This window comes from Musca domestica, unplaced genomic scaffold, assembly GCF_030504385.1.
Source record: "Musca domestica strain aabys unplaced genomic scaffold, Musca_domestica.polishedcontigs.V.1.1 13, whole genome shotgun sequence".
Taxonomy (NCBI): Eukaryota; Metazoa; Arthropoda; class Insecta; order Diptera; family Muscidae; genus Musca; species Musca domestica.
This window is the reverse complement of record NW_026712172.1, coordinates 9,950,619-9,972,312: the sequence shown is the minus strand read 5'-3', so window position 1 is coordinate 9,972,312 and position 21,694 is coordinate 9,950,619. Positions and strand designations below refer to the sequence as shown.

The following is a 21,694-nucleotide window of genomic DNA, read 5'->3' as shown; positions in this document are numbered from 1 at the left end:
TTTTGTATAGTTTTATTTATTTCTAATTATCACAAATTTAAAACAACTTTACTTTTCAGTTTTATTTAATTTATTTCCAAATAATTCTAGTGATATAAATGTTGTATGTGACTCTAATCTATATATCCTTCAATCCCTATATATGCATTAATCTAAGTATATATATTTATTATATAGTATATAATGTTTATACAATTTACTTATTATATACTCATTAAAACATATTATTACTATATGATGGTATATCATATGATAAAAATCTAAAGAAACAGAAACAAAGAATTATAAACTACAACGCCACATATTTTTTTCTTATTTTGTAGGCAATAAAAACTCGAAAACAAATGAAGATTATACACAATTCAAAAAAAAAAAAATAAAATAAAAAGAATCAAATAAAATCTAAAAAAGACCATAATACAGAAATCATAAATTAAAATAAAATACGCAATGTGCTTTTACTTTACGGTTTACAAGAAATAAATGCGAATAGCAGAACATTTTGATAAGGTAGGTGTTTGGTTTTCTGCATACACAGGGTGAGATAAAAAAACTGGAACATAATTTTTACATTTTTTTTAAATATTATTGAATGATAGCAAAAAATGTCGGAAATAGCATCAAATTTTAGAATAAGTTTAGATTTGCTCGAAGTGGTCACCTTTAGCACGAACTATGGCCTTCAAACGGCCAATGAAACTGTCACCCGAATGTTACTCTGCGGTATTTTGACCCATTCCCGGCGAATCGTTTGCTTGAGGTGATCGACACTTTGGTATTTTTTAGTGCCACCCTTGCTTTCCAAAATACTCCAGACACAATAGTCCAACGGATTGGTATCCGGAGATTTTGGTGGCCATTGTGCGCTGGAAATGAAGCGAGGACTCTCATTTTGTAACCATTCTTGGGTGGCGCAAGCTGAGTGTGATGGTGCCGAGTCCTGTTGAAATGTCCAAGGTCTGCGGCCAAAATGTTTGAGTGCCCAAGGCTTTAATACACCCTCCAGAATATTTTCGCGATAATATTAGGCATTCAATCTGATGCCACGATCGATTATTACGAGCGGAGAGAAACCATTGGCTGTTATGGCGGCCCACACCATCTCCATGGCCGGCGCTTGAGTTCCGGTGGCCAACCGAAGTTGCACAATTTCAGTTTTCAGTGACCTCTTTGGCAAGTACACACGATCGGTTTGTTTGTTTACAAACTACTGGACAGCGAATTTTTTTTCATCGGAGAACACCAAACTCGGCAGTTCACAACTTTCGGCCAAGCGAAGCAACTCTTTAGCTCCTTCAAGTCTATTTTCTTTCTGTTGCGGTGTAGGTTCTTGCACTTTTTGGAATTTCAATGGCTTTACCCCGAGCTCATTTTTCAATACTTGCCGAATGGAATATTGCGATATGTTCAGTGTTTCGATCAAGTGGCTTCTTTTCTTTTCGAACCATTTCCGCTGATGTTGCTGTTTTCTTCCTTCCAGTTCCTTGACGTTGGGCTACGCTACCAGTGTCACATTTAAATGCTGGAGTGCTCTAACGATAGCCACTTGTGGTTTTCCAGTCAAATATAAAGAAATCACACTATCGCGCTTGAATTCCATCACGAATATTTTTTTTCTGGAAAATTGTCACCAAAATGCGTTTGTACGCTTGTTAACAATATAATGAGCTGTCACTGGAATAATTTTAACAGCTGTCGGACGAGTGGCTTGGAAATAACAGCAGTCTCAAGTTGGTTGCAGTTTTTTGTCCGAGTAAAAACAGTGCAATATCATTGCAAACGTTTCCCTGTTTAATAACCCATTACAAATAATATACAAACTAATATAAAATTCATTCTTTTTTATTCATTTTTTGTTCATCAATCAATCTAAAAAGGTATAAAAAGCAATATTTAATGTGACAAATCTAAATGTACTATCCGTCGCTTCGCATATCAAACGTTTGGAAACGTTTCCCGGCAATTCGTTCGGAAGCGATACAGCTCTGCAACTCACAGCCGAAGTACATTAAGGCAATCGTATTGTTTGTGTACTTCTGGGATTGAAATGTTTGTGGTTTTGTTTTGTTTTAAGGACAAAACGATTGAAAATAATTTAATAGTTTGTAGACTTGTGTGAGCGGTACATTATTAGTTTCGTTTGTTTTCGTATGCTGCCTATTACACTGCCTTTACACGGTGGCATTTTTTAACCATGCCATTTTTTTATTGGTAAAAGGTGTAGAGAAACATGGTTAGAAGAAAAAATGGCACGATAAGCCACCGCACAGGGTTACATGCCATTTTCTTTGCATTTCTCTTTTTGCTTCTTCCGAATTTTTTATGATTTTGACATTTTATATCGTTTCATTATTGTAATTTTTGATGTGTTTCTTTTATTGTGATGTGTTTAGTGATTGAATTGTATAGTGAATTATATGAAAATTAATTGGAAGTTTGTATGTGAATGTATTTTGATCCATACGAATGTATGCAAAAAATGAAGACACATCGGACGACAACTCTCTCATTAGCATGGAAAATGATCCTCTGTTCTGTCGCTCCTGCCTCCATGGTTTTATCCACAGCTTCATTTGGTTTTTATTAGGCATATTTATATCTGAGCTTTCCACTGCAATATTTAACACCTCAATAACTTTTTCCATCATTTCTTCTTTAGATTCACACATTTAATTTTAAATCACTTCTTTATAAATATCTGTTACAAACAATTAGCACAACAATACAGCTCTACACGAAATACTGAATAAAACAAAATGTCAGAAAAAGGCAGTGTTACTATAGTCGACGTAATCACAAAATGAAGTCGAGGCGACAATAACGGTATTGGGGTTGTCGTTTTTTTCCGACATGAAGTCGATTTTTGACAATATGACTGGACTGATAAGTTCCCCGAGCAAAAAACCTCAATACGGTGATCGGCGCCCACTTTGCAACTCTGGTGAAAATTCTTTTAGAAAATGCCGAAAGCAGTCCTAGTTAATTCTGAGATAATTTCTTAATCTAAAATAACACATTGGGAAAGTTCCGAGTTTAGGTCCAATATATAATTACAATTAACTTAAAAAAATATTAAATTTCCATTAGTTATAATTAAATTATTTTTTTGTTTATTGTGCATTACATAATTTTTATATATTTAATATTTTTTATTAATATTCAATATACTGGGAATCCTGAAAATAGAAAAATATCTTGTTTTAGTCTAATTATGAAGAAAATATGCTTTGATGTGCAATAAATGTTAAGACTTTTATTGAATACATTGTTGAATCAAGAAAGTAAAGTCATGCAATCATATGTTTACATTTTTTTCCAAAATTATTCATTTGACAACATCTCATTGTCATAATGTATTTATGAATTCATTGTACATACACAAATCAGAGATAGCAGCCTGTTTTCTACGCAATGAAATTTGACAAGTTATAGGAAATGCAGAAAATGCTTATTTGATATGATTTTACCTTCTTAATTTTACCATGGTTGAATACATGGTACAATGAAGAGAAGGTAGGTCAACTTTGAAAAAATTTCAAGTATAGAGGTCTACCTATTTGGCTTGTAATGTCAAAATTAGTATCAAAACAATAAAAAATCAAACAACTTGTTGCATTTATTTTGAATAAATAATTAAAAACCGCGATAACTGAATGAAAGGTCAACACTTCTTTTCAAAACCAGGTTCTATATATCTCTAAAGGATTATTTCGCTACAAAAACTCTAGATTTTGTCGATGCATACGATGAAATAAACATTTTGAAAACATCCGAATTTGAATGTTTTCTGAACATTTTTTTTGTTATTGAAAAGAAAACACATACATAAACAAATAAAGATGACATATTAAGCCTAGAAAATAAAAAATTTGAAATCATATGGTATCATAGCCCTACCTTGATATCATTGTACCATGGTTGAATATATGGCGTTGCATTTGTTAAAGGAAATGGCATGCTCGAATTGAAGGGGAAACATAACAAGTTTTGAAATGTTTATCAGATTTAAGTAGTAATTCTGTATTTGAGTTCACAAGAGTGAGCCTTACATTTTGCTCATTCTCTTGTATTGTCTTCAAAAGAGTAAAGGAACAAAGCTAATAATTGTTCATTTTCACAAACTGAATTCGACGATCTGTAGATCCCTAAAATCATGTAGGCAATTTCCCTTTTAGAACCTTTAAACCCCTTATCCCATCCATCTCTTGTTGTTAATTGGGTTTTCTGTTTTGATTCTATATCTTTATTCCAATTTCTCTTATGCCTTGTTTTTGCTTTCAGAGATGCCACATGTCCGTTAATCATAATTTCTTTAAATCGCATCGCACGTGTGACTATTGAGAACAATTTTTTAATAAAAATAATAAAATTAACAAATTAAAGCAAAAATGAGTAAGAAAAGTAAAGGTGGGAGTAATTTAGGACGCACTCTAATCAAGGATCGCTTTGGCCATACGCCCAGGAGGAAAGTGGACAATGATTCTATGGTAAAAATCAAAACTTCTAGTCTTTGATTATGTTGATAATATTTCACCACCATCTCTTTGTTACAGTTACACACAACAGAGATACAGGATGGCTATGATTGGGGACGTCTAAATCTCAGTTCTGTTACCGAAGAATCCTCATTTCAAGAATTTCTTCGAACTGCCGAATTGGCCGGCACTGAATTCCAAGCTGAGAAGTTGAATATACAATTCATCAATCCCAAACAAGGTGTGGGACTTCTTTCGCGTAACGAGAGATTGAATATTGAGAAAAAACACAAGGATAACAAAGATCTATTGAAAATTCCACGAAGACCCAAATGGACACCGGAAACATCTGCCGAGGACTTGCAAAAGGCCGAACGTGATAGCTTCTTAGATTGGAGACGTAATTTGGCTTTGTTGCAGGAAGATGAGGATATCATTTTGACACCATATGAAAAAAATTTGGAATTCTGGCGTCAGTTGTGGCGTGTGGTTGAGAGATCTGATGTTATAGTTCAAATTGTAGATGCCCGTAATCCATTGTTGTTTAGAAGTGAGGATTTGGAAAAATATGTCAAGGAAGTCAATCCACAAAAGATGAATATGATTTTGGTAAATAAATCTGATTTGCTTACCGATGAACAGCGAAAACACTGGGCAGAGTATTTCGACCAGCAAGGCATAAGAACGGCCTTTTTCTCGGCAGCCCTGGCTACAGAAGAGCTAAAGGAAGAAGCCAAAAACAAAGAAGAAAAACCAGCGAAAACAGAGATTAAAGAGAGAAAAGCCCAGGAAAAAGATAATGAAAATAATGAGGAGGAAGAGGAAACTGGGAAAGAAAGTGCAAGTGAAGAAGAAGAGGAGGAAACTCCTGCCGATTTATCACTTAAGGAACTTAAAAAAGCTGCCTCTGAAATCAATGACACGCTGGATAAACTTGAAGCCAAATTGGAGAAAATTGAGAAAAAATTGCCTACACCGGAGGAAGAAAAATCAAATAAGCTTTTCAAGAAAAACAGTTCAAAACTGCTTACTCGTGAAGAACTAATTGAGCTTTTCAAGAATGTATATGAAGGCCCCACATATACTGAAAAAGTAACTACTATTGGCTTAGTAGGTTATCCTAATGTGGGCAAAAGTAGTACAATAAATGCATTGATGACGGAGAAAAAAGTATCAGTTTCTGCAACACCAGGAAAAACAAAACATTTCCAAACATTGTACTTGGATAAGGATTTGTTATTGTGTGATTGCCCTGGTTTGGTTATGCCCAGTTTTGTTCTAACCAAAGCCGATATGATTCTAAATGGTATTTTGCCTATTGATCAGATGCGAGATCATGTCCCAGCAGTAAATCTTTTGTGTTCGCGTATACCACGTCACGTATTAGAAGACAAATATGGTATAATAATAGCCAAACCAATGGAAGGTGAAGATCCAAATCGTTGCCCCCATTCTGAAGAACTGTTGCTGGCATATGGCTGTGAGTAACATATACATTGTAGTCTATTTTTTTTATTCGTAATATAAATTGTTTGTTCTTTTATATTTCAGACAATCGAGGTTTTATGACCTCCAATGGACAACCCGATCAGTCTAGATCCGCCCGTTATGTTTGCAAGGATTATGTCAATGGTAAACTTTTGTATTGTGTGGCACCTCCAACTGTCGAACAATCAGTGTATCACACCTTCCCGGAGCGAGTACGCAAAGAAGTTGAGGAAAAATCCTTGCCGCATCAACAACAAAGAGCAATGAGAGTAAGTTTATGCGCTTTAAATATTGATCTGATAATTAAATATTTCGTGCTTAGGTGAAAACAAACACATCTTCAACTGAATTGGATAGCAAATTTTTCTCTGGACAAAGCTCGGCTGCCCATGTCAAAGGCCGAACAAATTTTCCTCACATACGTTTAGCCAACGATGGCAGTTTAGTCGAAACAGATCCATCTGCCAAACCGTGGCGCAGTGTAAAAAAAGAGAGACGTGAAAAACTGCGTAAGAAATTTGGCCACTTAGATCAACATTAATCGAACTTTTTGTCTAGATATTGTTTTTATTTAAAGTTTTGATTGATTTTTGAATATTTTTTGATCCAAGCCAATACAATTTTAAGGGAAATTGGTGTTAAGCTAAAATTAACTTAATGAAAATGTACATAAATCAAGTAATAAATATAAAAAATAAAAAAGTAAATTTATACTAATTTTAAGGAAACATTTCCAGTGCATATGATATAAAAATTGAATGGAATCGCGTCGTTAAGTTCGCTGAACCACTGACGCTCGATCGTAACGGCAAGGCAGTATCAGTAACGTATTTGTCGATAGGCCAAATACTATCCCCTCCTCTCTAAAAACGGATGATGTTTTGAAAACTCTACTATAATAAACTGCATTTATTAACGACGTTAATAAACGTTTCAAGCCTACACGAGAAAGAGAGCTGGGTGATTATCGCTTTGGATCACCATAACAAACCACAACTGAGCGAATCCATCATATGCATCGAAAACAGAATCTATGCTACTTAATAAACGTAAAAGGTGGGGACATACTGAAATTTTCTCTTTCCCATACATGATTAATATTATAATTATAATATTAAATATTAAATATTCACCCATGGTCTATAACATACTACATCAGTATACTACCTTATTCTACTAAAACATAAGATGGGCGCACTCTAGTGATACTTTTGCATAATGCTACATGTTTCACCGATTCTCCTGACTTTTCATTTTCGCATCAACTATTGGAATTGCTACCTTAATTTTAACATCATCTTGTTGTTCAAGATAATTGCAGGAAGTAACAATCCTTTAAGTGGAGTATATTCCAAATAATAATTCTTCAACGCAATATAACTTGAAACGATCTGCTTCAAGTTATTTTAGGAATGTTTTTTTATGTAAAGTCTTAATAGTTAATAATTTTGTTTGTAAATATAATACTTTAACATTTCGTATCTACTTTTTCGAGTATACAATTAATAAGATACCTCTGGGTGTCGTTAAGTGAACTAAAATTATGACGAAACTCTTGCAACGCCACTCTAAGATCGCGCGGTTTAGATAAATGCCATGCCAAAACTATTTCAGCCAAGGCATATTTTTGAGATTGTGTCAAAAATAGACCCGGTCGCCAGGAGGCATACAATTGTGGCACATTCTTACAAGGAGACTGAGAAGGACTCGGACAAATATCGTCTTCCTGCTGGAATTCCGCCAATTGTGTATAGAATTCGATTAGCTTAATATGGGCCGGAGTTTGACGAGCCGGTGGCAATGTCAGTGCCACCAATAGAAGAACACGATAAATCTCTGATTTGGATAGCACCTCTTGGTAAAGATTTTGTTTTTTACGTTCATAAATGTTATCGACAATATCGTCCAACTGCTGCAAAGCAGTTAAGAAATCGCGATTCATAACACTTTGCTCCGTGGCCAATTCCAGTTCATATATTCGATGGGCTGGTGAATTAAATGAGCTTGTTCCCTCATAATGCGGCTGCAGTGGCGACATTTCTCGTATGATTGCAGCCTTTATAACGCTATCGTCCGGTGACTTATCAATGGCCTGTGTGAAACAATGTAATGCAGTTTCTCGATATTCATGGCGATTTGAACGCAATAACAATGATTCCATTTCTTCGTGGGCCCTGAGAAACAGACGAGCCGCTTTCAGAAGAGCTTGACATTCTGACATTGAGTTTTGGAGATAATTTTCACATTTGGCCACACCTAATTGGCACATAGCAGCATATTGGAAAATACCTGCTTCCTCAAATTTAATGGCCAAACGAGCATAATCATCCATAACTTCGGAGACATTGGGACCAAAACGTCTAAAATCAGAAGATGGTTTTGGTTTAGTAACATAATGCCATGATCAATCGTCCAAACTTACTTGAACATGGCCTTTTCAATCTTCTTAAGCTTTGCGGATACCTTCAGGTAATGATCCACCAAGCTCTTGGGATAACTGTTATCCATTTCCGCTTTAAAACAGCTTGTTTTCCGCTTCCAAAATAATGTCCTGTTGCAGCAAAGAGGAATATGGACGTTGAATTGATAGCAGAATTATCGATTTCTTGCTATCGTTTTTTACAATCACTGAAAGATGACACCGCAGACACAGAAAAATGATGGCACGGTCGCTTATTGGGTATGTCTGGTTACTTTCCCAATGAGATTTGCTCAGTTATTTTTTTGCAGGAGACCAAGTTCATTCCAATGGAAATACTATGAAAAGCAAACAGATGCCTTCCAATAAGAATTAGCAACAGATCAGCTGTTCTGGTAAATGTATCCTTTATTTAAATATGTATTAAAAATTAATAATAATAATCAATTTGTAAGATAAACCAATATTTTAATTTTTGTTTCAAGAATAAATGTTGAAAACAGTTGGTTTTTTGGTAGATCTCTATAGAAAACTCCCCCAATAAAATCCAGCAACAAAACTGTTAACAGTTCTCTTCTTTTGTGTAACAGACGATAAAATAATAAATTAATATAACCTTAATTTTTTCCAAAGCGTAAGAGTTTAGTTAATGCAATTAAAATGCGTTCCAACAAAATGTATTTTAATTGTGCTAAAAAATTTTTGAATTGAATTTTCAAAACTCCTTTGAACAAATTTGTTAAATATTTTTTTTTTTTTTTTGAGTTACCAAAACCCATGGTACAGTGAAACCAATTAATGAAAATTCTTTAGAAAATATTCAAATTCAGTTGATTTCAAAATGCTTATTTCAACGTATGCAAGAACAAATTTTCAATTTTTGCAGTGTAATAAACCTGTAGATGATTTTAAAAAGATAGTATGACCTTTCATTCATTTTTCGCGTTTTTTTATTATTTATTCAAAATCGATACAAGTTGCATTTGTTTTGATAGTTATTCTAACATTACAATCCTTTAAGTTATCCTACCATGTCTTCATTGCATTATACCAAAACCATAGCCTAAATAAAGCCGGCCAGCAAGCCCTTCTGCATTGTAGAATTAAGAAGGTGAGGTCATTTCAAATGAGCACCTCTGAATTTTCTATAATTTAGTCAAATTTAACTGTTTTCACCAGTCTTAAAAAAATACTCATGGTTTATTATTTTAAATGCATCACTTATTTCGTGCTTTTATTTTTATGTTATACAACTTGAGAATAGACAATCAAAAATGAGTTTTTAGTGTTTCGAAAACAGAAGAAATTTGCGTACTGCAAACAAATGATGTGTAGATGTTAGCAAAGAATAAAATACAATTTAAAAAATGGTAAACAAAAACTAATACAATGTATGGTTGTTGGTTAGAAAAGCGGGTAGTATTTATTTCATCTCAATAGGTTTTTTTGTGTCCATGACACAACTAACCCTTTAGACTGGTCATACCAGCACGCATAATTTCATCGACCAGCAACAGATTACTGGCAATGACAGAGCAGGAATTCAAAATTTGTTTCTTAACAATATGATTATCGTAAACACCCAAATCAACGGGTTTCATGGGTTCACCAGTGGACAAGTCCAAGCCAATGGGATCGGGATTGAGACGATCTTCTTCAGTCAACTTAACAATAGTGTCTTGGGCATCGTAACCACTGTTGATGGCCAAATTTTTGGGTATCACCAAGAGAGCTTCGGCAAAGGCTTGGATTCCCAAACGTACTTTACCCTTAACGGTATCCTTGTATTTCATCAATTTGTTGAAAGCACGTACTTCAAAAGCACCAGCTCCAGGAATGACGCACTTATCGTTAATGGTATTGTTAATGGCTCTCAAACCGTCACGAATGGCATCCTTGATTTGCACAATGGTGTGTTTGTTGGGACCCTTGACCAAAATGGTTACGGATTGTGGATTTTTGCACTCTTCCACAAATGTGAACTTATTTTCACCCAAGACATGTTCATAGACGAGACCAGCATAGCCCAAGTGAGATTCTTCCAAATCATCGACAGAGTTCATGGCAGTACCACCACAGGCCAAAGCCAAACGTTCCATGTTACGGCGCTTGGCACGACGCAAAGCCAAAATGCCTTCTTTGGCAAGGGCATCCAAAGACATGGGGTCAATACCTTTTTGGTTGATAACAACAAAGGATTTTTCAGTACCATCGCAAACTTTACGCTTCAATTCGATGATTTTCTTTACTCTCTGGTCGATGAAGTCGCGTTCAGCTTGAACAAACTTCTCACGTTCCTCGGCAGTTTTATAGAAGAAACCAGAGTTAACCTCTGATTTTTCGTATTCAAGGGAAACATTGCAAGTCAAAATGTAGGCATTTTCCAAACGTTTGGGCATATCAGGATGTCTAGCACCATGGTCCATAACCAAACCTTTAATCAAAGTAGTATCGGTGGCTGTCTTGTGTTGCATTTCCATAATTTCAATCATGTGCAAATCTACGGGTTTTTCGTCATGACGAATGGCCAAGACAGCATCGACGCAGACATCTGTCAACAAATCAGCCAAAGCGGCATGAACTTTAGTTTTCAGACTAGTTCTGGCGACATCGGTTAAACTCTTCTTGTTAACCTCAACTGGTACTTTCATGGTATCCAAAACAGCCAAGGCTTGTTCGCGGGCCTTTTCAAAACCTTCAGTCACAATACGGGGGTGAAGGCCTTCAGCCAAAAAGATATCGGCTTGTTTTAGGAGCTCACCAATGAGTAAAACTGTGGATGTGGTACCGTCACCAGTTGCATCATCTTGAGCGGTACTAGCATGGCCAATCATCGATGCGGTGGGATGTTGAATTTGCATTTCATGCAAAAGAATATTACCATCCTTGGTGATTTTAATGTCGCCAGCTCCCGACACCAACCTGGAAATTTAAAACAAAAGGAAAATATTCAGTTAGTTGAAGAGAAAAATTATTAATGCAAATTTAAAAGATTTCCTTGTTGTTTTTGTTTGTTAATGGTTCCGAAGAGAGAATTTGTGTGAACATCTCTTTCAAATTATTTTAACAATCTTATTCTGGCACAAGCTTTATAACGAATTGCTAGGGAAATAAAACATTCCATAGGCTAATTGTGCGTTATTGTGATTAATTAAATAATAATATATAAAAAGGAGTTTTTAAAAAGGGTTACACAATGGTACAATAACACCATGGTAAAACTAGAGAAATACAGCCCTGAGGCTATGCCCGCTTCCTGTCCGAGTTATTCATAATTATATCCAACAAGTTGTTTTCATTTATTTGATATATATATTTTTTTTTCATTTTTAAAATGAGTCAAATGGCGCGAAAGATGAATGAAATTACTGGATGTTCTCTCAAAAATATGTTCCTAAGTGTTCAATCTTTCAATTCCGCGGCAAATCTGGTTAGTATTATTAATGCGCACCCCGCACTATTTGTTTCTTCCAATCATTGATTTTGAAAATATTTTGTTTTGTAATCAGCTGGTAGCTCTACCTTCCCTTTTTATTGTGCCACCATGGGTTACACATGGAATGTTTGTAGTTTAATGGTTCCGAAACTTTGCTGTCATAAGCTTTATAATTAATTGTCAGAGTTTTACAACATTTTATTGGCTTTTATCCCTAAAAATAAAATGTTTATAACAAAATTTTGTTGGCTAATGGTTCCGAAATGAGATTTGGTTACAATTTTCACTTCAAATTAAATTAGCTCAGATTTTTCTAGCACAAGCTTTATAACAAATTGTTAGAGGAATACAACAATTTATAGGCTAATTGCGCAAATGGAATACAAATAATCAGGTCATTTAATGGATTGTAAGTTCCTATTTTATTTACACTAACCTTGTAGATTAATGGTTCCGAACAGAGGCCAAGGATGTGGCCTTCAATTCAAATTAAATTAAACAGTATTTTATCTAGCGCAAGCTTTATAACAAATTGTTAGAGGAATACAACAATTTATAGGCTAATTGCGCAAATGGAATACAAAATAAACTAAATTTGTAGATTAATGGTTCCGAACAGAAGCCAAGGATGTGGCCATCGATACAAATTAAATTAAACAATATTTTATCTAGCGCAAGCTTTATAACAAATTGCTAGATGAATACAACAATTTATAGGCTAATTGCGCAAATGGTATACAGCAAAAATAAACGGAATTGTTACTTCATATTTTAACTAACTTTGTAGATTAATGGTTCCGAACAGAGACCAAGGATGTGGCCATCGATTCAAATTAAATTAAACCATAGTTTGTCTGGCGCAAGCTTTATAACAAATTGTTAGAGGAATACAACAATTTATAGGCTAATTGCGCAAATGGTATACAGCGAAAAAAAAAAATAACAGAATTGTTACTTCATATTTTAACTAACTTTGTAGATTAATGGTTCCGAACAGATGCCAAAGACTTGACCATCGATTCAAATTAAATTAAACTATAGTTAATCTAGCGCAAGCTTGATGCCAATGTTATCCTTTTGAAACCGAAGTTAATATTCGGTATTTTATTAATGGATTTGGGTTACATACAAGACGAAGCGTATACAGTTTCGAAATTTGTTGTTTACATTGTACGAATATGGATATTTAGAGTACAATATCATATTCAGAGTTAAATAAACAATTATTCTGGCACTATCTATTTCATGAATTACTCTTTGCGGTGTAAATAATTCATAGCCAAGATGTGCAAATTTAATACTTTACGATTGGTACTAATCATACGAAATCCCTCATTAATAGGTATACAATGGAAAACAGATCCAGTTTTTTATCATGTGGCTTAAATTGTACGAATATGGATATCTGAGATACAATATCATATTCAGAGTTAATTAAGCCTTTTCTCTGGCACAATTTATTTCATGAATTATTCTTTAAAATGTCAATAATCCATAGCCAAACTGTGCAACAATACATGCAAGTCCATGAAATAAAACTGCAACCACTAGTTCTTATTAAAAACGACACATGATGATATCTTTAGTAGAATCCCTCCTACATTGTAATGGAGTCATTCGAGTTATAGTCAACGTTTATCAACACTATTGTCTGCTGCATTCGATGACACATTCGTTCAACAAATTTAACCTCACTTTTTTCGTTGAAGCCCAGTAAATGCCGACAGATGTTAACCAAAACTCATTTAAATCCATCAAATTTTATGAAATTCTTAAAATTTGCTGATTAAAAGAACGCATTATAACATAAACGTTAATAATACTTACATTTTCATTGTTCCTTTAGGTCCCAAATTGGTCCGCATGACATCTTGCAAACCTTTGGCAGCCGAGATGTTAAAGGCCAAGGCATTTGCAGCGCGAGCGTATTCAGCTTTAGGATTCAATAAACTAATTGAAGCCATGGTTTTTCGCAAAGAATTACTTCACAGAGGAATTACTTGAGATTTTATTTAATAATTTACACTATGAAGATTCTTCCAGAGCAAAGCTGATGACCAATCAATACACTTCACACCAACAGAAAAAATCGGAACAAATGAGCAGATGTCAAATGAATGAGCGATAAAGCAGTGCTCGTTAACGTTAAACTGGGAGTGACATATAACACAGGGTTGCATTAGTTGGGTATTTTGCTATTGCCAGGGTATGTCTTTAATGATGACGGATGCCGAAAATAAAATGCAGCAAGCTGTATCTTTAATGGTAGAATATTGAATAAAAAATTAATGAAAATTGAGTTCTTCTTAATACTATTTCTTTAATTTTCTCTATAATATTTTAAACTAAAGAATATATGTGGTAGTATTACGAAAGAATCTGATTAGGTCAATAGCGGTATTCGTTATTTCATGTCAAGCCATTTCGTAATGAGTTTATTCTGTTTTGTGATTTGAATAGTACTCTTGCAGATTTTTTGGGTTAAATGAACGAAGGAGCCTAGGACCAAAATCGAACAAAGTCAACCTAAAAGTCCTTTGTTCATCTACGAAGAAGCCAGCCGATGACTTAAGCCAGCCTAGCCAGGGCTACCAAACGAGCCTAACGCCATGCCACAATGTAAACCTTGAAAATTATTGTACTGAGGATTGGACGCTCGTTATGGAAATTCAAAACAACATAGCCATTCAAGAAGCCTTGACTCAGAAGTAGTCGGCTAGGTCCTTTGTAAAGGAACAAAAGAGCGTAGGGTGAGCAAGTATGGACCGAAATTGAACTAAGTCAACCCAAGACTCCTTTGTTCTTTTACGAAGAAGCCAGCCGATGACTTATGGTAAGAATACATGAAACCCTTAGGCTGGAAATACATAAAGAGCATATTTCGTTGGCTTAAGTCATCGGCTGGCTTCTTCGGAAATGAACAAAGGAGCCTAGGTCCAAAATCGAACTAAGTCAACCTAAAACTCCTTTGTTCATCTACGAAGAAGCCAGCCGATGACTTAAACCAGCCAAATATGCTCTTTATGTATTTCCAGCCTTATGAATTCGCACCTTAAGTTTAAGTAATCGGCTGGCTTTTTCGTAAAAGAACAAAAGGGCGTAGGATTAACAAGTACAAAAAATTTAACCTAAAACTCCTTTGTTCTCTTACAAAGAATAGAGTGAAGTCTAAATTATTGAGCTTGAAAAACAGTAAATAATGGGAGTGTAAGTTTACTGAATAAATTGTTGTAGAAAAAAGCAAAAAAAAACTAAGTTAGGACGAGCCGAACTTTTTAAAATTTTTAATTTTTTTGCAAATTCTTCTTGATTTTGTTTATTTGTATTTTGAAAATAATAGCGAGGTTTACTTCACAATTTTCCAAATAATTGTTTTCCAGTCATATAATTTTTATTTTAAATAAATTTCATCTATATTTTAAGAAATTTCTTTCTTAAACAACCACCTTTCATAAAGTTTTTATTTCATTCAAAGGCCAAATTCTACAAATGGCTCTGCTCCTTATTAGACCCAAAGGAATTGGACCATAGTAACGAGAATCCGAGCTATTTGTACTATTGTCACCTTCAATCCATACAAACCCCTTTGGCACGTACTCGTCGTTGAAGGTGGGTGTATATTTATCTACGGTTTTACTCAACGTTTCATCTTCCTTGTTTTCGGTAAGTTTTTCCGTAATGATTTTATCACCTGGTAGGCCAATAACGCGTTTGCAAATGTATTGATCAGGATTTGTGGGAGAGACAGCAATAACTATATCGCCACGATTGGGTTTATAAAAACGTGTGGTTATTCTTTCTGTTAAAAGAATGTTGTTGGAAAAGAGAGTGGGCTCCATGGAAGGGCCATTGCACTGGAAAAAAATTACACTGTAATTAGTAATGGTATTTCGAATTTGTTAAAGGAATTCAAAAAAATATCTTATATGCATAATCACCTCCATGCATTTTTGTACATACCACGACAAAATCTCCTACATATTCAAAGAAACAGTGCGTCACACACATATACTGGATACTATATTTGACTATATCCTTTAGGTGGGATATCACTTTCATAGTCAGTTAAATAAATTAATACTACTATTTGGACTACTATTTCCTAAATTCAAGTTATATTAAAAAAATAAAAATTAACAATAACAAAAGACAGCTGTTTCGATGCAATGTTGCCACATTAAAAAATGAATTTAATGCAGGTGTATTAAATAAGGTATAAATGACATTAGATTGAAAAATATAAAATAAATATAGATACGATTTTTAATATTAAACTTGCAGTAAAAATAGAAGAACGGTTGTTTAAATTGCTCCATTTATATATTCAGTTAGCATCTCAGCTTGGCATATTTTGTGACATATCATAAAGGAATTTTAGAATCCTGCTATTTTTCCCCTTATAATTTCTCATTAATATGCCAGACAATTATGCCAATTGCTTATGTATCATTACCTTAAGTCACGGTACAAAAAAAGGTAAGGCAAAACAACCAGCTGGTTGCAATTTTTATACTCTCCATCATAGTAAGGAGGGTATATTAAGTTTGTCATTCCGTTTGTAACACCTCGAAATATACATTTTAGACCCCACAAGGTATATATATTCTATAAATATATCAGCATAAAATTTTATGTTGATTTAGCGATGTCCGTCCTTCTGTGGAAATCACTCTTGCTTCCGAACGAATTGAAGTAGATTGATAAAATGTTATTCAAATGTATGTTATGTCTGCAGCACTTTTGGTATTGAAAATGGGCCATGTAGGTCCACGTTTTGGTATAACTCCATACAACGGTACCTTCCGAAATTCGGTATTTTGCTGATTTTAGCTACATTATAACCAATTTTTTTTAAGTTTCGAATTTGATATTGTTATGGCTTATGAGAAATGTACAGCTCTTTTACTTGTTTATTTTGAATATCATATGAAATCCAGTCTTTTAATTCGTCTTTCGGCTTTTAAAATCTTTAAAAAAGTATCAAAGTAATGAGAATAACATTTTACATCTAATTTTGTTTAATTCTTACAGAAAGCTTGCAAGACTACTTTCAGTGATTTAATTATTGTTTTATGGCCTCAGTTCATATTGGATTCGAACATTTAGGGCCACTTAAATTCAAAAAAATAAAATAAATAAAAAAAAATACCAACCCTTCTTTAATTGCTTTTATTTTTGGTAAACTATAATTTCTGGTAATTTAGCAAAAAAAAAAAAAAAAAAAAAAAAAAAAAACAGATAGTAACAATGTTTTTAACATTTTATTCGATATTTTTTCGCAAAAAAAGTTAAAAGAATCCCACCATTAATACCAGTATACATTTTACACATTCTTTTCAGCGGTTATTTAGGTCAATCCATTAAATTGGCTTTCTGTGTCCAAGGTACAGTCATACGTCCAGTATACTTGACCGCAAATAAAACAGAATTACACTTAAGATGTACATTTACACACTGAAACATTTTTCTTCGTTTTATTTTATTTAATATTTCTTATCTTAAAATGCTTACAACAATATATTTGTTTAAATGTTGAATTCTCAAAATATTTGCACTTCGATTTAGAAGTTAAAAAAAACAAAGTTCTTCTGCACAATACTTTTTTTCTACTTTTTCAAAATCATTTTCCAATGACGAAAATAAAATTAAATTAAAATTTTGGTTTCAGCGAATTCTGAAATCAACAAAACAATTTGTTTAACTACTTAAAAGTTATTTAAGCAAATAATAATTTAAATAAATTATTAAAAAAATACGTAATTGTAAAATTGAATAACCTAATAAAAAACTACAAACAATGTACAAAATTTTGTATCGGCGAAAAATAATAATAGCTATATATAAAATCAAATTAACTTTTGTAGATTTGTTTTACAAAATTAAACAATAAATAAAATTGGAATATGCAGTTGTTATAATATTTTTGTTGTTTACAACAAAAACATATGGACATGTTAGTTTGCAAGGAAGCCCTTACATACGCCCGCATGTCTTGGACTGGTAATCTTAAAAACTAATAAGGAAATCTGTATACAGCTTTCGCACGAGCTTATTCTGAACGCTTGCTAGCTTCTTTGGCACGTTTCTCCAAACGTTCTCGTTTATCAACGCCAGCCAAATCTATACTGGCCACATAGGCATGCATGCAGCTAATCAGCGCCTTCAATACAGCCAAGGGGGCTGTAAGGACGGCCACAATTTTGAACAATGAGATACCGAAAACTGGAGCGAAAAAATGAAAATAATTTCATAAAAATGTCTTATGGGGCTTACGAGATGTAAAAGACTTACGCAATGGTCCGGTGGTAAAATGCAATACATAAAGACTAATGTAAAATGCTTCATTGACGCAGCACATAAAGGTCAAAACATCCTTCTTGTAATAGATACGCATTACAATATTTTCACTGAGATCAGTGGCTTTGTGTGATGTCTTGCCAACAACAACACTCCTGCAAAAAAAAAAAAAAAGACAAATTAATAAAAACGAATTTCCGCATGCCTTAAGACAGTACTCACGTTTGCATGTACAGCCAATGACAGGCCACATCTATGGCCATTGACAGCTGGAACCAAAACATGTATTCTGGATAGAATAAGCTGAGAGTTACCATCAATCCCATGGTACCACAGCGGTCAGTAAGCTGATCCAGCATAGCACCAAAACGTGTGCCTAAAAATAAAAAAGTATCACTATTTAATAAACAATTCATGGCAAAATAAATAAATAATAGCAAAATGCTTCATCTCCAAATACATATGGGATTGTAAACAATTGTGTTTAGTCGTAAAACTGAAAAACATATGGAACTATCAAGTCTTATTTTATAAAACTATACGAAAAATAAGCAGATAGAAAAGAATATGAATCATCATATAAGCATGTAAGTCCAACATTGTTTTTCTTGTTTGGAAATATTTTCCAAACAATTTTGGCCTTGATTTTCTAATTTAATAATCCCACGATATTGCTCTTATATATAAAGTGGTGGATTCTCCTACCATGACATTGAAATGCTAGCAAACAATTCAAACATTTCATTGCAATGAATATGCATTCCCTAACCTAATTGGCACCATAAAAAACAGAGAGCACCAAATAAAAAGTAAACATATCAACAAAGACATTTGTGAGAGAGTGTCCGTCAACAACAAAACGATGTGATGCATAAAAATACACTTGTTGATTGAGATAAAACGAAAGAAAGAATCGCAATATATAAGGAAATTATATGAGATTCATTCACATACTATCTATATATACATATTGTAAGGGTGACGTCAATAGGAAAAATGTAAACAAAAGATAATTGACATCATCACCATTGTTGTATTTTATTTTAATATAGGTAAGACGTCAACAATTAACTTTAGTTTTGCCAAAATCAGAGAGAAAATGCTGTAATTTAAATAATCAGGTTATGTCAAGGTAACACAGTTAAAACTTTTAATAAGAATAAAAAAAAAAACACGTCGGAGTTTGTACAAAAGCTTATTTTCGTTTAAAACTTGTATGAGAAAATAATGTAGCTTATCTGCAAAATGCCAATATGAAAATATGATGGAAGGAACTTGCAAAAAACCCATAAACTTTAAGTACATATTTGTGGTTGGTTTTAGGTCACAATTCAAGTACCGTCAAAATATTTTTTTGGTGGATTTTACATATGCCACCTACGATAGGGTGCAACTTTAAGATAGCTCTATGTGCATGTACAATGTATCTGGTGCTTAAATCTCTACACAGTTTATTATTAGAAGATGGACTTCGTAAACCTTGTCGAATTAACAAAAAAAAAAAAATTAGAAATGGCAAGACTAGTTTTCTGTATGCTCCTGATTTGCTCCTTTTTTATTTCCAAACAGGAACGCCCACTTTTAACAGAATTTCTCTCTAAACATTTCAGATTAAATTTTCTGGCCATTCAGCCGATCTTTCAATGGGTTTTCTGGGTACTTCGATTGACCTCTTTCAAAATGGTAACAAGTGTTTATTTTTATGAGCTTCTAAAAATATACCCTAATTTCGGTGTGGATTATTTTAAAAAGTTTCAAATCTAAAAAAAAATAATCGCAACGGAGATTGTACTGTTTTGCTTTACTTTAATTTTGTTATCTAAAGACTTTCAATAGCCCCTTTATCCTATCAATCCCATAACATGCATGCCATTTAGATACCTATTCCCATACAATATACTTAATTGATCTATTATTATACAGCATTTTAAATAGTAATAACGATATATTATTTTCCAGCACAAAAAAAATTGATAAACATTATAACTGATTTGTGTTGGAGAATTATTGAGCTTAGCAGCAACAACAACAAAGTGGAGCAGTCTAACCGGCGCGGCGGCATTATATGAGAGTGAGAGAGTAAAAAAAAAAAACAAACAAGCACGTAAACAAATCAAACCCATAATAAAATCAACAACAAAGTCGTTTTTTTTTTGCTGATTAAACATACAATATGTATTAAACCACCTCGCACACCCCACCTACATGCAGGCTCACTGAGAGCCAATCAACAAGCAATATATACACAATGCAAAGGTAACGATAAGAACATGATAGAGGTAATAAATATTTATGGCAGACTTTGTATTCAATTGCAATGCCAGTTACTTACTCTGGTTAAAAGCTCGAGCTGCATGACCATCCACTGCATCCAGCAAGGCGCTTATTGCATAACACCAACCGGCTACAACATAATTGGTGGACATGAACCAAAATGCTATTAAAGCCAACACGATACGACCATACCCTAGAATAGAAATGCAAAAGAAATGTTAAAATCAATTTCAATAATAATTCATCGAAGTCGAGAAAATTCCAAAGTTCCATAGTTCTGTCCGTCTAGGCGCAAAAGCTAAATTTAATAATAAACATGTACAGAAAAAAATGTAACCACCACCACCACCATCTTCATTTTCCACTAGCTGTTGTTTGGGTTGTGTATACAGCCATTTTCCTCTGGTCGTTAATTAAATTATAGACTTTTTTTCAGTTTCCACAATTTCTTGGTCAAGTTTCTTTTATTGGGAATGCTAAAATGTTCTTTTTTCTCTGCTCCAGGTGTTTTCATTTCGTACAACTCATCTAACCAACTGCTGGTGTTTTGTTTTTGTTGTTGTAGAGCGTGTATTTATTTAATTACTCACCAATCAAATTTGGCACGAAGAGAAAAATATTATCATGTTGTGGTACATTCATTGTGATCTTCTTTTCTGAATACTAGACTTTCCAAAAGATACCGGCTTTTTGTGTTAATTTGATTTGGTTTTGCAATTTTGCTATTGACTTGCAATTTGCAAATTATTTGTTTTTTTTTTTACTCGTTTCTCACTGCTGTTCAAAACTTCTCCGTTCTAAATTCTATGTTCTTATTGACTAGGGATAACTAAGTCGACTTTGGGCTAATCGATTTTTGTTATAGATAATCGAAATGCTAATAACGATTGTTAACAGAATCGATTTCTCGATTTATTGTAAATATGTCCAAACGAGACAGTAGTTATATTCCATAAATATTCACGGCATATTTAGCGAAATATATGTTTACAACTTGCACATCAAATAAACCAGAAGAAGACACTTGGTCTGTTCCAGAACTGCAAGAATTTAAAAGTTGTTACTTCAATAATAGATTTTCCCTTGTGATATCGAAGAAAATTGCAAAATAGTAGTTTTTTTCTTTTACTGGAACAGATCAACCATGGTACAATAAAAAGGTAAGGTAGAGCTACCAGCTGGTAACAATTTTTTTCTAAGTGTGCCCGACTTCTGTCAATTTTGTGTATGTATTTATTGTTTTGAAAAAATGAAAACAAAATATTTTCAAAAGCAGTGATTGGAAGACACGCACAATGCTGCTCA

The 21,694-nt window shown here is 33.6% G+C and overlaps 5 protein-coding genes and 1 long non-coding RNA gene across 7 annotated transcripts; 2 read left to right on the top strand and 4 right to left on the bottom strand.

The window, feature by feature from the left end:
* The first annotated feature begins 4,300 nt into the window (after nucleotides 1-4,300).
* On the top strand, nucleotides 4,301-6,670 carry LOC101899555 (large subunit GTPase 1 homolog). The gene is made up of 4 exons (XM_005189957.4): nucleotides 4,301-4,487; nucleotides 4,554-5,955; nucleotides 6,027-6,232; nucleotides 6,286-6,670. The coding sequence occupies exons 1-4, from the start codon at nucleotides 4,389-4,391 to the stop codon at nucleotides 6,502-6,504; spliced, it is 1,926 nt and encodes a 641-aa protein (XP_005190014.1). The 5' UTR covers nucleotides 4,301-4,388; the 3' UTR covers nucleotides 6,505-6,670.
* Nucleotide 6,671: 1 nt separating this feature from the next.
* On the bottom strand, nucleotides 6,672-8,563 carry LOC101900515 (uncharacterized). Its single transcript, XM_005189963.4, has 2 exons — nucleotides 8,386-8,563; nucleotides 6,672-8,323 (listed from the first exon to the last, which is right to left on the bottom strand). The coding sequence occupies exons 1-2, from the start codon at nucleotides 8,469-8,471 to the stop codon at nucleotides 7,432-7,434; spliced, it is 978 nt and encodes a 325-aa protein (XP_005190020.1). The 5' UTR covers nucleotides 8,472-8,563; the 3' UTR covers nucleotides 6,672-7,431.
* A 1,282-nt stretch (nucleotides 8,564-9,845) lies between these two features.
* Nucleotides 9,846-13,782, bottom strand: CCT-zeta (T-complex protein 1 subunit zeta). The gene is given in 2 exon segments (NM_001308991.1): nucleotides 9,846-11,304; nucleotides 13,646-13,782. Coding segments are annotated over 2 exon segments (1,596 nt in total).
* A 1,405-nt stretch (nucleotides 13,783-15,187) lies between these two features.
* On the bottom strand, nucleotides 15,188-15,922 carry LOC101899995 (mitochondrial inner membrane protease subunit 1). 2 transcript variants are annotated; one of them, XM_005189960.4, is made up of 2 exons: nucleotides 15,779-15,922; nucleotides 15,188-15,672 (listed from the first exon to the last, which is right to left on the bottom strand). In XM_005189960.4, the coding sequence occupies exons 1-2, from the start codon at nucleotides 15,875-15,877 to the stop codon at nucleotides 15,268-15,270; spliced, it is 504 nt and encodes a 167-aa protein (XP_005190017.1). In that variant the 5' UTR covers nucleotides 15,878-15,922; the 3' UTR covers nucleotides 15,188-15,267. The 2 variants fall into 2 exon arrangements, with proteins under 2 accessions (XP_005190017.1, XP_011295139.1); XM_011296837.3 differs by having other exon boundaries at nucleotides 15,757-15,899.
* A 1,338-nt stretch (nucleotides 15,923-17,260) lies between these two features.
* Nucleotides 17,261-21,225, bottom strand: LOC101900170 (CDP-diacylglycerol--inositol 3-phosphatidyltransferase). The gene is made up of 5 exons (XM_005189961.4): nucleotides 20,980-21,225; nucleotides 20,448-20,582; nucleotides 18,338-18,491; nucleotides 18,110-18,270; nucleotides 17,261-18,040 (listed from the first exon to the last, which is right to left on the bottom strand). Exons 1-5 carry the CDS (start codon nucleotides 21,029-21,031, stop codon nucleotides 17,868-17,870), a joined length of 675 nt encoding a protein of 224 aa, XP_005190018.1. The 5' UTR covers nucleotides 21,032-21,225; the 3' UTR covers nucleotides 17,261-17,867.
* Nucleotides 18,528-20,583, top strand: LOC131800839 (uncharacterized). The gene is made up of 2 exons (XR_009341605.1): nucleotides 18,528-19,247; nucleotides 20,075-20,583. It is a non-coding gene; the product is annotated as an uncharacterized LOC131800839 (long non-coding RNA).
* Nucleotides 21,226-21,694: the final 469 nt, after the last annotated feature.

What these genes read in the sequence shown, in the direction of transcription:
- LOC101900170 (XM_005189961.4), bottom strand. Translation starts at nt 21,031, where the DNA reads ATGAATGTACCACAACATGATAATATTTTTCTCTTCGTGCCAAATTTG. An exon ending in CTTCGTGCCAAATTTGATTG is followed by an intron (nt 20,583 to 20,979) that starts GTGAGTAATTAA and finishes TTTCTATTCTAG; the next exon opens with GGTATGGTCGTATCGTGTTG. An exon ending in AGCTCGAGCTTTTAACCAGA is followed by an intron (nt 18,492 to 20,447) that starts GTAAGTAACTGG and finishes TTTTATTTTTAG; the next exon opens with GCACACGTTTTGGTGCTATG.
- LOC101899995 (XM_005189960.4), bottom strand. Translation starts at nt 15,877, where the DNA reads ATGAAAGTGATATCCCACCTAAAGGATATAGTCAAATATAGTATCCAG. An exon ending in ATGTAGGAGATTTTGTCGTG is followed by an intron (nt 15,673 to 15,778) that starts GTATGTACAAAA and finishes ATTTTTTTCCAG; the next exon opens with TGCAATGGCCCTTCCATGGA.
- LOC101899555 (XM_005189957.4), top strand. Translation starts at nt 4,389, where the DNA reads ATGAGTAAGAAAAGTAAAGGTGGGAGTAATTTAGGACGCACTCTAATC. An exon ending in AAGTGGACAATGATTCTATG is followed by an intron (nt 4,488 to 4,553) that starts GTAAAAATCAAA and finishes TCTTTGTTACAG; the next exon opens with TTACACACAACAGAGATACA. An exon ending in ACTGTTGCTGGCATATGGCT is followed by an intron (nt 5,956 to 6,026) that starts GTGAGTAACATA and finishes TTTATATTTCAG; the next exon opens with ACAATCGAGGTTTTATGACC.
- LOC101900515 (XM_005189963.4), bottom strand. Translation starts at nt 8,471, where the DNA reads ATGGATAACAGTTATCCCAAGAGCTTGGTGGATCATTACCTGAAGGTA. An exon ending in ATTGAAAAGGCCATGTTCAA is followed by an intron (nt 8,324 to 8,385) that starts GTAAGTTTGGAC and finishes TTCTGATTTTAG; the next exon opens with ACGTTTTGGTCCCAATGTCT.